Source organism: Acomys russatus, chromosome 6, assembly GCF_903995435.1.
Source record: "Acomys russatus chromosome 6, mAcoRus1.1, whole genome shotgun sequence".
Taxonomy (NCBI): domain Eukaryota; kingdom Metazoa; phylum Chordata; class Mammalia; order Rodentia; family Muridae; genus Acomys; species Acomys russatus.
The window spans coordinates 39256295-39272242 of NC_067142.1; the positions used below are offsets into that span (position 1 = coordinate 39256295).

General features: G+C 35.9%; 1 protein-coding gene across 2 annotated transcripts in view; it reads left to right on the forward strand.

The window, feature by feature from the left end:
* The window catches only part of Kcnt2 (potassium sodium-activated channel subfamily T member 2), a 328896-nt gene that overhangs the window by 272910 nt on the left and 40038 nt on the right, over nt 1-15948 (forward strand). For both annotated transcript variants that reach the window (XM_051147516.1, XM_051147517.1), the window contains 2 exons: nt 1393-1527; nt 10744-10855. In XM_051147516.1, the coding sequence (XP_051003473.1) occupies nt 1393-1527; nt 10744-10855 (247 nt within the window). The remainder of the gene's footprint in view (nt 1-1392; nt 1528-10743; nt 10856-15948) is intronic.

Consider the following 15948-nt stretch of genomic DNA (forward strand, 5'->3'; position numbering starts at 1 on the left):
TGCTGATGAGCATGCTACTGCTGACCTAAATCCCCAGCCCCACCCTGATGCTTCCTAAAATATATTTTAACCACTTAAAGATGAAGGACAATGAATCACCTACACCGAAAAGGAAATCAGAATGCAAGGGATTTAATGTTGAAGAACATTGTATTGATTGGATGTTGTGTTTCTGGTAATGTATTTGGGATGAAATGCTGTTTACACAGTTTTTGCTATAAAATCTCTATCACAGGAAAAAAAATTTTTTTTTCTGGAGCCTTTAGAGGAGGCTGTCACTATATCCCCATAGCTATGTTAACCTACTATGTGATTTAATACAATGTCTGGGAACTAAATTCAGTTAAGATCAGTAGTGTCTGCAGTTGTTTTCACTTTGTCAGTATGAACCAGGAGGAGTGGACATTAATTGAATTTCTTCTTATCTCTTTTCACTGACCCATGTAACTACTGCATCCTTGGTTCAAGTTTGGTCTTCCTTCGTCTTTTTTTTTGTCTAGTCCATACAAAGCAAAGACGGTGCAAATAGTAGCTCCCCTGTTTCAGTCTTAATGGTAAACAATTTTTTTTTCTTTAATTTTCAGGGTCAGCCAATACATTTTTAAAGGGATAGGAATCAAAACTGATGAGAATAACTGACAACTACCTTTACCCTAGTTTTTCTAGTCTCTTCATGCCTGCAAAGAAACTTGGGCCATTTAATCCCTTGCACAAATCTTGTTTTAACTTTATGGTAGGATTTAACACAGACACACACACAGAGATGATAAATGATAGATAGATACATATATGCATACATACATGCATACATACACACAAACATACATAGATGCACAGGTAGATACATAGATAAATATATAGGTACAGAGATACAGATAGCCTACTCTCTCTGCAATGTAGGAACAATATGTAGCATATGGACCTTAAATAAATGTGGACATTTGAAAATCCATATTACATACCTTTATATTTTTACACTAGCTGTACTATCAAATTAATATAGTCATTATCCCTCTTATACGCTGACCAAAAAGTGCCTTAGAAGCTTGAATTAATTGAAATGTTTTGTCCTTGAAGTAGCACATTAGCTGTAAAAAAAAAAAATGAATCATTGTCATAGTTTCTGTTTAACTGCTTATATGGTAAGTGTTACTAAACACAGATTCCAAATATGAGTGCTCTGGAACCACTGGTACCTGACGAATTCTGAACTTCATGTCAGCAGATCATGTTGCATCACAGTTATCATTAGTGTTCATCTGTGTTTATAAATCCCGATATAAGGGCAATGTGCATAAGGCTACCAATAAGTTAATTTAGTGCCTGACTGCAGTGTTGTAGTTTATTTAAAGCCTTTCTCTTTTTTTCTCCCGTGTGATTTTTTTATCAAAGCCTAGATGATTTACTCAGGTGTGGAGTGACTTTTGCTGCCAACATGGTGGTTGTGGACAAAGAGAGCACCATGAGTGCGGAGGAAGACTACATGGCAGATGCCAAAACAATTGTGAATGTGCAGACTCTTTTCAGGTACGTATATGGAGCCTAGCCCTGTGATCATTTACACTCTTGTTTTCCATATGTATCCCATTCTACCTGTACCTGAACAGCGGCCATGTGGCATGAGATCTGGCCCCAGGTAATTCGTGTATTCGTTTCTTCATGAAGCAAATACTTTAGTGTATAATGTGACTGGCACTGAATAAAGTTAATCATTCTTTTCTTAAAATAATGATATATCTATTTATATAATTAAGTCTTTAAAAATATTGTGCACAGTGACTGTTGTGTTTTAGACCAGACTATATTCTCATTTGGGTTTCTTTTCTAGCAGTGGTCAAAGACTTATTTGTGTCTAGGACTGCAATATTGTCAGGCAGTAGTCTATCTGGTTATGAATGACTTGACAACTTTCTTCTCTCACTTTTCAAGTCTTTCATCATATTATTTCAAATATAAACCTTCATTTTGGTAATCATTGGGTATGGACAGTCAGTCCTCTCCAGAAAAAGGTTTCCCTGTTAGAAGTGGAGTGTGAGGCACCTATAAATCATAAATCTGTGTCACTTGGGATGCTTCTCTCTAGACTCATTTGAAAGTTACAGTGTCAGAGAGAGCATATTTCCATTTTTCTGAGTGAGGTTATAGAAGCTCAAAGGAAATGTGTGACCTACTGAATTTTTAAGGTAATTCAAGCATTCTCAGTTCTTTCAGCATTGAAAATATCACCTTTATAAACAACTTGTTTCTTTAGAATTAATTCAGTGATGAGGTTCACAGCCAATGGACAAAGATTATATATATGAGCCAACTTTCAGATTATAAATATATACTTACTATGTATATTACATATTTTAATTTTGAATACATTTCTAGTTTACCATCTTGTTGTCTGGTCATTTGGTCCTAACTGTCCTCCTTTACCAAGGTGAGCTCTTTCAGATAACAGGTGATAAATGTCAGAGAGTTTTTGATCCCACAAAACCCTTTATAATCAAATTCAAGGAAGGTTTGTAAGAGGAAGGTGGCTCATCCCTCAAGCACACCTGGTATCCTTTTTCAGTTTCCCTTTATCTGCTTTGTGGATGGTGTCCTAGCTTCCTAAATAAGTAGTACAGAGCTTGAAAATTCAGGATCTCTAATGTCAGGAGCTGGACTGTGATAGAATGTCAAGAGAGAACGGTTACAGTGCTTTTCTTTGTTTTTAAATTTTTTTATTAATTTATTCTTGTTAAATCTCAATGGTTATCCCATCCCTTGTATCCTCCCATTCTTCCCTCCCTCCCATTTTCCCCGTATTCCCCTCCCCTATGACTGTTCCTGAGGGGGATTTCCTCCCCCTGTATATGCTCATAGGGTATCAAGTCTCTTCTTGGTATTCTGCTATCTTTCCTCTGAGTGCCACCAGGTCTCCCCAAGAGGACTTTAAAACACCATCAGCAAGAGAAAATGCCTTTAAAAAGAATTTTGAAAAATAGTGCTTGTAAGAATGCCTTAGGAATGTTAATAACCAAAATCCACAGATATGACGCATCTCTGAAGTGTTACTGACACCAGAATAACCCAAATAAGTCATTTTGGTTTTCTTTCTGATTTTTTTTCCATCCATGAGAACTGTCCCTTGCAAATACTGAACATGTGCTCAAATACTTACCTATGTCTGCAACACAACACAGTTATTTTATTAGGTGTCTGTTTTGGATTTTTTTTGGAGACAGATCCTCTCTGTGTAGATCAAGATGGCATCAAACTGGAAATCCTTCTCACGTTGTCTCCCCAGCTCTAAACTTATTTAGATTATAGGCATGCTCTATTTTTTGGTAAATTATCATTGTCTTAATTTGTTCATTCTCTTATGGTGGGTTTGCCTATATGGACTCTCTGTTGTATCCATAACAACCATAGTTTTCATATCAAGGGAAGTAAAACTCAGATGAAGCTGGAGACAAATATGACTGACCATGCTCCAGGTACAGAGAATCAGGTTGTCAGGTTGTCCCAAATAATGTGTTCCAGGATGGAAACAGTTTCATGTTGTTTTATAGTTATAAAATAAAAAGAAAAGTAAAAAAAAAAATCAAAGCTTTCTTCAAATTTATCATTAGAAATATCTGGTAGATGGCTTATACCAAAGCAAGAATGTCTCTCCTGTAGGTCTCAGATGTTTCCTGATATTTTTATCCTTTGGATGGGCGGAACTTAATGGTGTATTAGACTTCAAAAGAAGATTATGAAACCATTATACCTCATAGTTTTAAAAATATTAGGTCAGATAGAGGTGAGCAAGAAAGGCTAAGGGGACTAAAGTTAGCCTGATGCCACTTGGCTCTAGATTTGCAACACTCCAGCTTTCCATTTCTATGAAATTCCAATTAGTCTGTACCAGAATACCAGTGTTTGAACTGTCAGTCTCCCAGTGCCAATAAGTAGAAGCTGACAATTGGAAAAAGAGAGAATCTACATCTTGAAAGATCATCATTTTCTTGCCTTTATCTTTACCAGTAAGCATACTTTATATAGTATTTCATTGGTGGTATAAAATCCTACCAAAACTTAACACTATGGCCCCAGTCAAATGGCCATCTGGTCAACCTTGTCTCTAAGAGATTCTCCTTATTGCCTGCTGTATTTTTCCTTATCATTATTCTCTGTTTAGTGGTATTTACCTATGCCCCAAGCCACAGAGTTTTAGTATTCTGCTCAATATGCCGTCTAGACTATGTCTACATTAAAGTTTAACTTACCACAAATACTTTTAGCAGGGTCTGTGTGTTGAGCTACTTAAAACATACAAATACAGATATATTTTAATAATATGAAGTATGTATGTTCTCTTATAATACAGAGAGTAGGTACTTGATGCTGTTTTTCTTTTGTGTATTTCCTTCTTTGGGTTAGCCTTCAAGCCATTATTATCCCTTATAGATGAAACTCTCTGGGAAACCACTACCCAGAAATAACAGAATCCCTAGAGGGCAGCCAGGATAAATACAATATGTCTCTTCCTTTACTCAGAAATCAAGCAGTTGATTTCCTCTTCCCCAGAGACCATTTCTGAATACCAATGCTGAAAATTTTCTTTCCACTAATCTCATGACAATAGACCTCACTAGAAAGGATAGCTGATTTGGTCTTGGTCCAGGAATTCCTCCTTAAATAACTCATAATTTGCCACAGATGATTGGAAACTAAGTGTGCAGAGGTGAATGGGGAGTTTGAGAGGGACCTGTGCTACCACACAGAGCCTGGGAAACTCAGAGCATGAACTACTCAAGGAAGTGGAGCAGAGGAAGAAAGACCATTATGACATGATGTGGCAATGCCCTGCAGAAGCCACCATGTACCTGGCTTTGGAGATTAACAGATCTATCTTTACAGAAAGGAGATATCACCGAAGTGTAGAGACATAGTTAAGTTGAACATGGAGAGTGTTTACGGAGGAAAAAATGAAGTATGCAGATTAAACATAAAGGTTTTTGTATTGTCAGGATTATAGCAGCATAAAGAGGTAACGTGAAAAAAGAAACCATTTCTTTGAATTGTCCCAAGAAATCAGGCTTTTTGAGGAATTCATGTATATGAATGTGGGAAGAAATATAACTCAAAATAATGTAAGAGTAAACATAGGCATCTTTTTTTAATTAATCAATTTATTTATTCACTTTACATCCTGATGGTAGCCCCCGACCCTCCTCTCCTCCAGGTACCACCCTCCATCCCTCCTTCCCCTATCCCCCCTAACCTACTCCTCAGAATAGGGGACCGTATGCCCCCCCCAACCAACACAGGAGAGCTCAAGTTACATCAGTACTGCATGTATCCCCTTCCCTTGTAGCCTGGCAGTGGAGTCCTGCCAAAGGGAAGTGATTGAAAAGCAGACAACAGAGTTCATGTCAGAGGCAGCCTCAGCCCCAACCCCTGACATTATTAATGATACTCTGCTATGCTTGCAAACAGAAACGTAGCATAACTGTTCTCTGAGAGGATCCACCCAGCAGAAGATCCAAATAGATGCTGAGACTCACAGACAAACATTGGGTGGAATGCAGGGGAATTTGTGGAAAAGTGAGGAGGAGGACAGAAAGGACAGGATAGGAGCTCCACAAGAAACCGAACAGTGTCAAGTAACAAGGGCCCAGGGGGTCTTACGGAAACTGAAACACCTACCTCTAGACCAAGCTATTCCACTCCTGGCCATATACATGAAAGATGATATTCTTAATAATAATACTGTATTATTATTTTTGATCATGTGGGTTTCTTTCTTACATACTCACTCCTTTATTTATTAATTTGTTTGTTTGTTTACATGATTATTGGGTTGTTGTTGTTGTTGTTGTTTTGAGATAGTATCTCTTTGTAGCCTTGGCTTACTTTATAGATGAGGCTGTTCTCGAACTCCTGACGATCCATCCACCTCTACCTCCCTGAGTGCTGGGATTACAGCCATGCATAATCTTGCACTGCTCACTCTTTACTATAGTGGTAAGAACAGGCCTTTTGAATCTACATCTGGAGTATTAGTCTGATTCTGATTCCTATAGAAATACTACAGTTAACAAGTTGTTTTGTTTTTCTGTGCTTCAGTTTCTTTAGTAAAGTTCCCATTGTAAGACATTCCTAAAGGAGGGGTTTCTTTCCTGTCATTTGAGGAGATAATGCAGCTAGTGCACTTGATTTGCAATAGAAGTTAGAAATTCCCCACAATCAAGCATCAAAGTACCAAGCAACAGGATGTGGCTGTTTTTTTTTTTTTTTTTTTTTTTTTTTTTTTTTTTTTTTTTTTTACTTAAATTCAGTAATTATTTAAGTATATTATATAAATTTTATGTTAAAATTTATTAAAATGAAGTACCAAGCAGGAAGATGAAATACAACTAATTATATTCTTTTTCTTATTACGATATTGTTTTTTATAGTGTTGGTATCTGGGAAAAGAGGCTTATTATATAATGTTGTTTCTAAACTGTTTAGCATTCACAATGCATGTAGCAAATAGTAAGGCTGAGAAACAGGTTCATGGTATCAGTAATTATAAGAAACATAATTAAATGTGTTAGGCAAATGAATACAAAGATAAATGCTATAATTGAATACAAATGGTTTTTTATAGATATGAATGACCTTACAATACTTTATTTTATAAGTATTACTTTTAAATTTTCACTAGGTGGCAGGCTAAGCTAATGCATTATTAGCTTAAAATAATAATTTTAAGTTCATTTATTTAAAAGGGGCAAGTCACATACATTTTGTTAAAAAATAAAATTCTAACCATAGAAGCTACTCAAATACAATCAGGTCCTGTAATTTTAATTATAATACACATTAATAATAATGTTATTATCTTAGCATTTACCTCTTATAAGTATGTATTTCTAGTATATCTAATGAGTTAGAAAAGGAAGACATATTCATATACTTAAAATTCACACTTGTGGGAAATTAAAAGTTCTTCAAAAGATGAAATACATTGCAATTATTTAAAGACTGTGTTTGCATCACACACACACACACACACACACACACTAGTGTCTTGATATCTCTTCATATATGAGAAATCCATCAGCCATACTCTATCACTGATTTAACTACTATGCCTAGGCCCGTAATCCTTCAGTTATGCTGTCTCCCCACTTAGTTTCAGAGAGTTACATCATGAGTACTTCACCCTTTATATCTCTTTGTCTTTCTGAAGACCAGTGATCTCTAATGATAGACTTTTGTCGATAATCTGTTAAATTAGATGTTAGATGTCAGCCCCCTTTTCCAAAAACAATGCCAAGGACAAGCCTATCACTCTTTATTCTGGGGAAGGTTGTAGACTTAATATTTAAAAAACAGAGTTGATTTGGAAAATATGAAACACCAACATATTGCTAGACATTCTTAATATATATTATTCTTTTGGTCATCTGGGTTTCTTTCCCACATGCCCACTATTTATTATGGAGGTAGGAATAGGTTCTTTGAATCTGGTTCCTGGAATATTAGTTAGATTCTGACACCTATAGAAATACTCCAGTATGCATTTTGTTTGTTTTTCAGTAAAGTGGCCATTGCAAGAGATTCCTAAAGGAATGTTTCCCACCTGTGGTTTTAGGAGATATTTCAGCGAGTTCTCTTGATTTGTAATAGAAGTTGGAAATTCCCAACAGCCAAGCATCAAACTACCAAGCAAGAGGATGTGATTTTAGTGTTTGGCTAATAGTAGATTTGCTAAATCCACCACGAGCATCTAGAACCACAAAGACAGTAACTACACCAGTTCTATAGATCTGAGCTTATGTAATAGTTTGGCACAGACTAGCGCAAGTTGGCAGACATCAGAAAGATAGAGGCAAACGAAGCCACTTGCCCTTTGTTACCCTCCTTGCAAAAAGGAGGTACAGATGGAAGCAGCAAGGCAGTTCAAACACAGAGTACAGCACTTAGTGCCTAAATAGGCTTCAAGACTTTGTGTTAGCTGATTTACTTTAATAACATTATTTATTCATTTAAATTCCTGTAGTCTCATGATAAATAATCTTGGATGTGACATCCCATATGTTAAATATATTATTTATATTTATATAAACATTTACAGTAATATTTATATACATATTTATAATATTCAATAAATAGATGGATTCAAATTCCAAAAGATGATATGAGCTTAAATAGTTGGCTAGTCCAAAAATCAACTCACTTTTTTTTTTTTTTTTTAGTTTTTGTTTTTTATCTTTGAGGCTCTTGTAATATTTTAAAGAGCTTTTGCAATGAAGGGTTTTATATAATAAACTACCTTTGTGATATTTGAATGAAAAGACAAATATGCTGAAGGCAGATTGTTTGGGATACACACAATATAAATTTTCTGTAAACTAAAGAACAGAATCCCTGTGTCTACAACCAAACCATAATTCCAACTGCATCAACAACCCTCAGAAAATATGTCTTAAGTATTTGTTAGTGGTTGTTCACGCCTTTAAAATCCCAGCACTCAGAAGGCAAAGGCAGGTGGATCTTTGTGAGTTCAAAGCCAGCCTAGTCTACAAGCAAGTCTAGGACAGTGAGGGCTACACAAAGAAACCCTGCTCAAAAGAAAAAAATTGTTACTAAATTAAGTATAATGGCATATAACAATCTAGGCAGTAGTAGGTTCTGAAACGAAAGTTTAGACATTCTAGATATTGCTATTTTATAAGAAAAAATCCACCAGAATGTAGGGCAATAAACAGTGTGGAAATTAAATGCCAAGGGGGCTTTAAGGGAAGATGTTCACAAGAAAAGATTTAAGACCTCTCATCTTAGCTATATTCCAGAGGAAATATTTTTTAAATAGAATTGATTTCAACAATGTATTAGTTGAGGAGAAAAGTAAACAAGAAAACAACTGCATCTTAGGCAGACAGGCTTAGAAAAGAAAAAAAAAAACTGAAAAAAAAAAAAAAAACACCAAAAAATCTTCTGCAAGACAGCAGCAATATGGTTCAGCATCAATATTCTTCATGTAGTTATAATTCATCCATCTCTCTTTGTCTCTGTCTCTCTCACACATATATACATTATAATAACAATTGATAATAATAATTAAAAACATTTATTTTCCTTCAAAATGCTATCTACTATCTGCCACTTGGCTCAATGTTTCATAAACCAGCCATAGTCTTCAGAATGCCCACCTTTACAAGACATCTGAAACAATGACTTGCTAAGCAAATAAAATTACTATGTTCTTATGTTAAACTGCATAAAAGGGAATTACAAGTAGGTTATTGTTTCCTGGTACTATTTACTTTGCCCTTGTCACGTGTACTTGAACAAAGAAATGAGATCTGTCATCAAAACTAAGACAAAGGCATAATACTGCCTATATTTCTTCTATTTATAAAGCACGAACAATATCAAAGTTTTAAGCCCACTTAGATAAAGAAGAAGAAGTACAGGTTTCACATTAGAACTATGAAGGAGACTGTTCAGAAGAATAGTCCGAGGAGCCCTTGGGAAGAGACCAGAGAGGAAGTCATCATGAATAGTTGGCCCATGCTGGGAAGAGACCCCTGCAGGCTGCTGAAAGGGTAGCTGGCCACCATTGCCTGGCAGGTGGGAGATGTTTTAGCAAGTCTTCCACCAGCATCAGGAAAATAGACATGAGGAAATTTGAAAACCAACTTCATCCTTATGGCTCAGGGATAGTGCTCCTCTTTTTAAATAAGTAGCACACGCCTTCGTAAAGTGCTGTCAAGCAATTAGCTGCTGAAGCAGGAGTACCCTCAGCGTTAGAGTTACTAAGAGAGCAGCAGTAGTTGATTTGGCTTTGACATGGTTTTACATGGTTTACTTCTCATGTTTTTCAGTCACTGCCAGTCTTTGGGTTCAGGGATAAAGTCAGACTATTAGTGGGCATTTTCACTGGTCTTAGCTTACTTTAACTAAAAGATGTTGTTTGGGATAGAAAAGGAATATTACCACAAAATAACTGCTAGAGAATACCAAAATGTTAGAGTTAGAAAAGCTACAAGTGGTGTCTGGTGAGCCATTTAGAGCAGCAACAGAAACAAATATATAGCCATTTATTGTACCATCTTGATTCTCTTCTCCATGAGGCTGAAAAAATCAAGTGTGTGTATGCGAACTTGTGAATTTTTAAGTATATTTAAAAAAGACTTATGAAAAGAAAGTAGTGCGAAAACCCAGATAATTTTAAAAATATCTTTGTTAATGCTTTAACCTCGGTGCCAATTCATTGGTGAAATTTATCTTAATTATGGTATTTCCTTACCTCAGAAGCTTATTGTGCCAAGATTTGTCCTTTTGAAAGAATATATTATTAGGCTAGGCAGCCATAGCTTTGGAGAGCTCATAGGATGGACAAAAACAACATCATGTGAATTTTTTTAGCAATCCAAATATTCCTATATTTTATTTTAATATCACCCACAAAATAATCTTAATAACTTCTTAAATCAACTTTATGAGTTTCTCTTCTATGCTGTTTCATAATTATGGAGATAAAATGTCCAATAAAAAGGAAATTGCTGAATTTATTTTATATCTTATACTACTAGTACGTTGGTTAAAATATTTGGAAAAACAGTGTTTCATTTTTCTTGTATTTCACAGATCATTTTATGTGGCAGTGCCTGCTGTCGTAATTGGATGTAGTTTTATGCCTAAGGCTAAGAATCACTCATTCATAAATACGTTATTATAAAAACATGCCATATTGGATTATTAGAGTGATGCAATTTTTCTTTAATTTAGGTTGTTTTCCAGTCTCAGTATTATCACTGAGCTTACTCACCCAGCAAATATGAGATTCATGCAATTCAGAGCCAAGGACTGTTACTCTCTTGCACTTTCAAAACTGGAAAAGGTAAGCCCAATATCACAAAAGTTTTTCCGTTTGGGTTCAAATAATTCTGGAATATGTATCTTAAAAGAATAATCCAGACTCTGGTTCCCAGACCTCCAGGCATTGTCAGGTATGGTCTTCTTGTTATGCCATGGGTCTCAAGTTGGAGCAGTCATTCCTTGGCCACTCCCACAAATTATGTGGTGCTTTGACCCCAGTACATCTTACAGGCAGGACAAATTATAGGTCAAAGGTTTTGTGACTGGGTCAGTGTCCCAGTCTCTCCACTGGAAGCTTTGCCTGGTAGGAACAGACCAACCATTCAAGCTCCATATCTCCCATCCTGGAAGTCTTAGCTAGGGCCATCCTCCAGGATTCCTGTGAGTTTCATTGCACCAAGTCTCTACTTTGGCCTCCCAAAATTCCTCCCATTTCCAGTCATCTGCCCCACTACTCTCTACTGCCAACACCCACACACCTGATCCTATCCCCACTTACCCCTAGTCTACTCACAACATCTATTCTATTTCCCCTTCCCATGAAGGTCCATGTGTCCCCACCATGAGCCCTTTTTGTTACTTAGCCTATCTTAGTATGTGGACTATAAGATTAATGTCCTTTACTTTACAGCTAATGTCCACTTATAAACGATTACATGCCATGTTTGTTTTTCTTGTTCTGGGCTAACTCAGAGTGATTCTTTGCTAATTCCATCCATTTTCCACATAACCGTAACCTACGTGCCGAGGGCTTAACCTAGACCCATTCTCGATACATGATTGTCGTTCAGTATCTGTGTTTCCCTTATGATCCATGCTTAGTTGATTCTGTGGGTCATGCTCTCATGATGTCCTTAACCCCTCTGGCCCTAGCATCATTACTTCCCCTCTTCTTCAGTGTTCCCCTGGTTTTGTCTAATGTTTGGCTGTGCGTTTCTGCATCTGTTCCTCTCATTTGTTGGACAATGCCTCTCTGACGACAACCGGGTCAGGTACCCATCTGTGTGTACAGGAGAATATCATTAGTAATCATTTCATTGGTAAACTCATTTTTTTTCTATCTTTCACACATAACACCATCTCCACTAATACAGCTTTATGTCACATGTCTTTCTGCAGATCTGCAGTCCTTTATAGATTGTCAATGCATTCCAGAGATCTGTTTTAGTCCAAACTCACAAGAGTTGTCTTATAAGTGTTTTTCAATTCTAGAAATTTTATCCTAAGCCATGAAATGGGTACTTTATTATAAGTGCTCTTTCTCCACATAGTTTGATATGCACTATTTAAATACATGTTCCTTTTAAAAGTAAGTTGTCTGATATAATTTTTATTTATACAAGTCATATGTACAAAAGTGAGCTGATTGTTATTCTAACTTCCTGTTTTGCCTTCTGATGTGAAAAATTAGAATTTTGTTGTTCAGGTCAGTCTCATTCTACTGCGAATCATACGTAAGAAAAGAAATCCAGAAGAGATCAAATGCTATTAGTCTTGACTAATTCCTGACCTATAATGCCCCACTCTTGCAATAAATAGGCAACTGATTTTTCGTTAAATGTTGAAAACCTAGTAAGCTTCTACAAATTTATGTAATCAAAATGTGACTTCTCTGTATCTTATAGTTGTATTAATTCCCTTTTACATGTAACTTCTAGCCATGTGGGCATTAGTTTCTCAAGACAGGTGTACATAAAATATATATGTTGGATTTTTGTCAACTAATATTGCTTTTTCTATACAGTTAAAAAGCACAAATAAAATACAGTTTCTTAATTAATCTATACTCCTCTGTCTAGGGTAAATTTATATATATATGTGTGTGTGTGTGTGTAATTTGGATTGAATCAATTGTTCAGGACTTTACCTGCTGAAATGTTTCAAAGCAGTAGGACAGAAAAGATTGCTGCACATTATTCCCTCAAAAGAGTTGAATACACAGGCAGAAAATGATGAATACTAAACTATCCACACTTAACAGTGTAGCATCCCTGTGAAGGCCTTTCAGAGTAAGAGACCATTAGAGATATTTTAGACAACAAGGAGACCTCATGGGAGGCTGTGGAAAGCAACGAGTTCTGTAAGAGAGGAGTCTTATCCATAGTGTGCTGGAAACCATACAAAGGATGGATTGTCAGGGGTTAACCAGATAACTACTTGACTCCTAAGTTCTCACTGAAAAGTGCTAGTGCAGCAGACACTGATGGCCTTCTCTCTAGCCTTTGAATTTTCTATGTATCAGACAAGGAGCAATATCATGTCTAAGGACATGGAGAAATGACTCCACCGGATTTATGATTTCATAAAATTGATGTGACAAGTCTGTACTTATCAAAAGGTAGCACTGTGGAGTAAAGGAGAAGTATTATAAGTGGTTTCAGTTATCCAGAAAAGAGATGATGAAGGCCTGGCAGAATGATTATGATAATGAAGCTAGAATTCTGAGCGAAAAATAACTTTAGTAAAGTAAATGATGTATTCAATTATTTTAAAGAATATCAATATGGTAGTATGTATTAATAGGTGACAGTATGTGAATGAAAAAAGTGTTCATGTGCGTATGTGTATATACATCTAAATTTTTGTTATTGATGTGTATGCACAGGCACTTTTTTTGAGTGGAAGTCACAGAATACCTTGTTTAGTTAGTTCTCTTCTTACACAGTTGGTATCTCAAGGATTAAACTTAGGTTCTCAGGTGTATGGAAAGTGCTTTTATTTGCTGAGCTATTTCTTGAACCAAGGAAGCATAATGTTAAAAAAAAAAAAAAAGGAGTTGTAAGGAGACAGAGTTTAGCCAAAAGATTTATCTTGAACGTCAGAGAAGAGTGTGTGCTGAGAGGATAGTTTGAAGAAACTAATGTGTGAAACTGAAAGAGCCATCTAGAATGAAATGCTATGTTAAACATCAGGGAGATCGCTAGAGTTGCAGAATGGAATACTTTAAGAGGCATTGTGTAGGTTAATGTTAAGCAAAGCTATTAGGCATAGGTAGGGACTCTGCTGTCACATGACAGAGGGGAAATGAAGGCACATAGAAGCATTGAATTTAAGAAAGGTTTCAACAGAAGCCAATAATTTGTTCCAAATTGTTCCTGAAATGCTTTGCCTCCCACACTGTTCTATTACTCCCCAAAATTTGTCATCTCATTCCATATGGTATTGGATGGCCACAGAACAAACAAAATATCTGCCAGAATTAAAATTCTTCTTCCAAGAAAAGCATTTGTATGTGATCATAAATCTACTCGAAAGATAGGTATGAGCTAATACATTAAATCACCTTAAATCTTTAAGCAATGATTTATGTATCACATAGTTTAAGTGAGTTTAAGTACTTTAGATAAGTGCTTGTCAAGAAAATAGAAGGTTACCAATGAAGTTTCACCTGGATACAGAATTTTGCTTGATTGGAAAACTTCCTGTTTAGTGTGGGACGGAAATGAAGGCATTGTGTGGGATAGGCAAGCACTCTCCTTCTGAGCTGTATCCCCATTTCTATGACTATATTTTTTTAATTTGATTTTTAAACATTTTAGTTAAAATAAAATTAGATTAGTTAGCCCCTTTACTTTTCTCCCTCGGGCTCATTCTGGATCCCCTTTCATGTTCTTGTCCATGCCATTTCCCACTCTAAAATTGACTGTCCTTTATATTGTTATTATTATTGTTACATACATACATACATACATACATACATACATACAATTATGTATGCATAGTATGTGCAAATATATAAAGACAACCAGCTAAGTTCATTTTTTATGTTTATATGGTTTCAAGCTGTATTGGGTAACCACTCTGTATTGGATGACAAAGAAGAGGTAATTTTTCCCCTTTCAACAATTGTTACTTAACTTTAGCTCTTTGCCTGGAGGTGAGGTCCCATGAAATTTTCCTCCTGCCACATTAGCATGTCTGTCGATATTGCCATTGACCTGGTCTTGTTTATACTGACATTTACAATACAGACAGTTTCACAGCAGACTTCCTGGTATTCTGGCTCTTGCAATCATCCCTCCAGTGCTTTCATGATATTCCCAGAGCCAGAGCTGTGAGGACTCTGATGTGAATATGTCTGTAAGGGTTGGTATCACCACTATCCATTGACCTCTGGTTGTGGCTTACGGTGATGGCCTCCATTCGCTGTAGGAAAGCTTCTTTGATGAGGAGTGCTCATTATGTTTTACCAGTCAACAGTGTCTCCCAAGGAAAGAAGGTTTGAAGGTCGCAGATCTGGAGCTACTCCAAGGAAAGGTGGCTCATGAACCATAATTATGTTTTTAAGAGTATTGCAATGTCTGCTTGTGCTAGAAGCAATAGTATAAATAGAATAAGTAACTAGTGTGTCTTACAAAGCAAACAATGCTAAAGAAAGGTTACATTGAAAAATAGAAGTAAACAATACGTTCCATCACATTTTCTGGCATCCTTTAAGTAACTCCAATTGGACAAGAGAAGTATTACATACCCCGTATCCCTCATGTTCCAAAACTCCTTAGTTCTAACATATGATCATCACAAGTGTTAATATCTTTGGTAAAATTTTGATATATGCAGTTACTAAAAGCAAAATACTTCATGTGTGCAAATAAGTTTTATTGCCCATTTGTGGGCCACATGTTGTTTCTGACATGATTGTAAGTAGCAGGAAGCAAATACATGGTGGATACTCTCATGAAACACAGAGTCTAATGGAGGCATAAAATCAATAAACAACTTTGAAAAAAGAAGTAAGGAATTATAGATTTCAGCTGTGAAATTCAAGTAGTCATTTTTAAAATGTCATTTCTAAAAGCAATTGGGACAGGCCTGTTCTAAAGTGACAGAAAGGCCTCTGTGGGAAAGTAATAGTTGTGTTACAATAACAAAAAAAAAACCCCAAAACTAAACAAAACCATATAACCATAGGAAGGCACATTACAACATGAAAGGTATTAATTCTCCAGGCAGATAAATAATTTAACATATTAATAGAATTAATGGTGATAGAGTATAATATTTCTAAGTGATTACTATATATACTATTATAGCCATTTTATTTATTGCAATCACAATGAGATATAGATGCCAATACAATCCCATTTCACCCTAAGGAAACAGGAGCAAGGACAT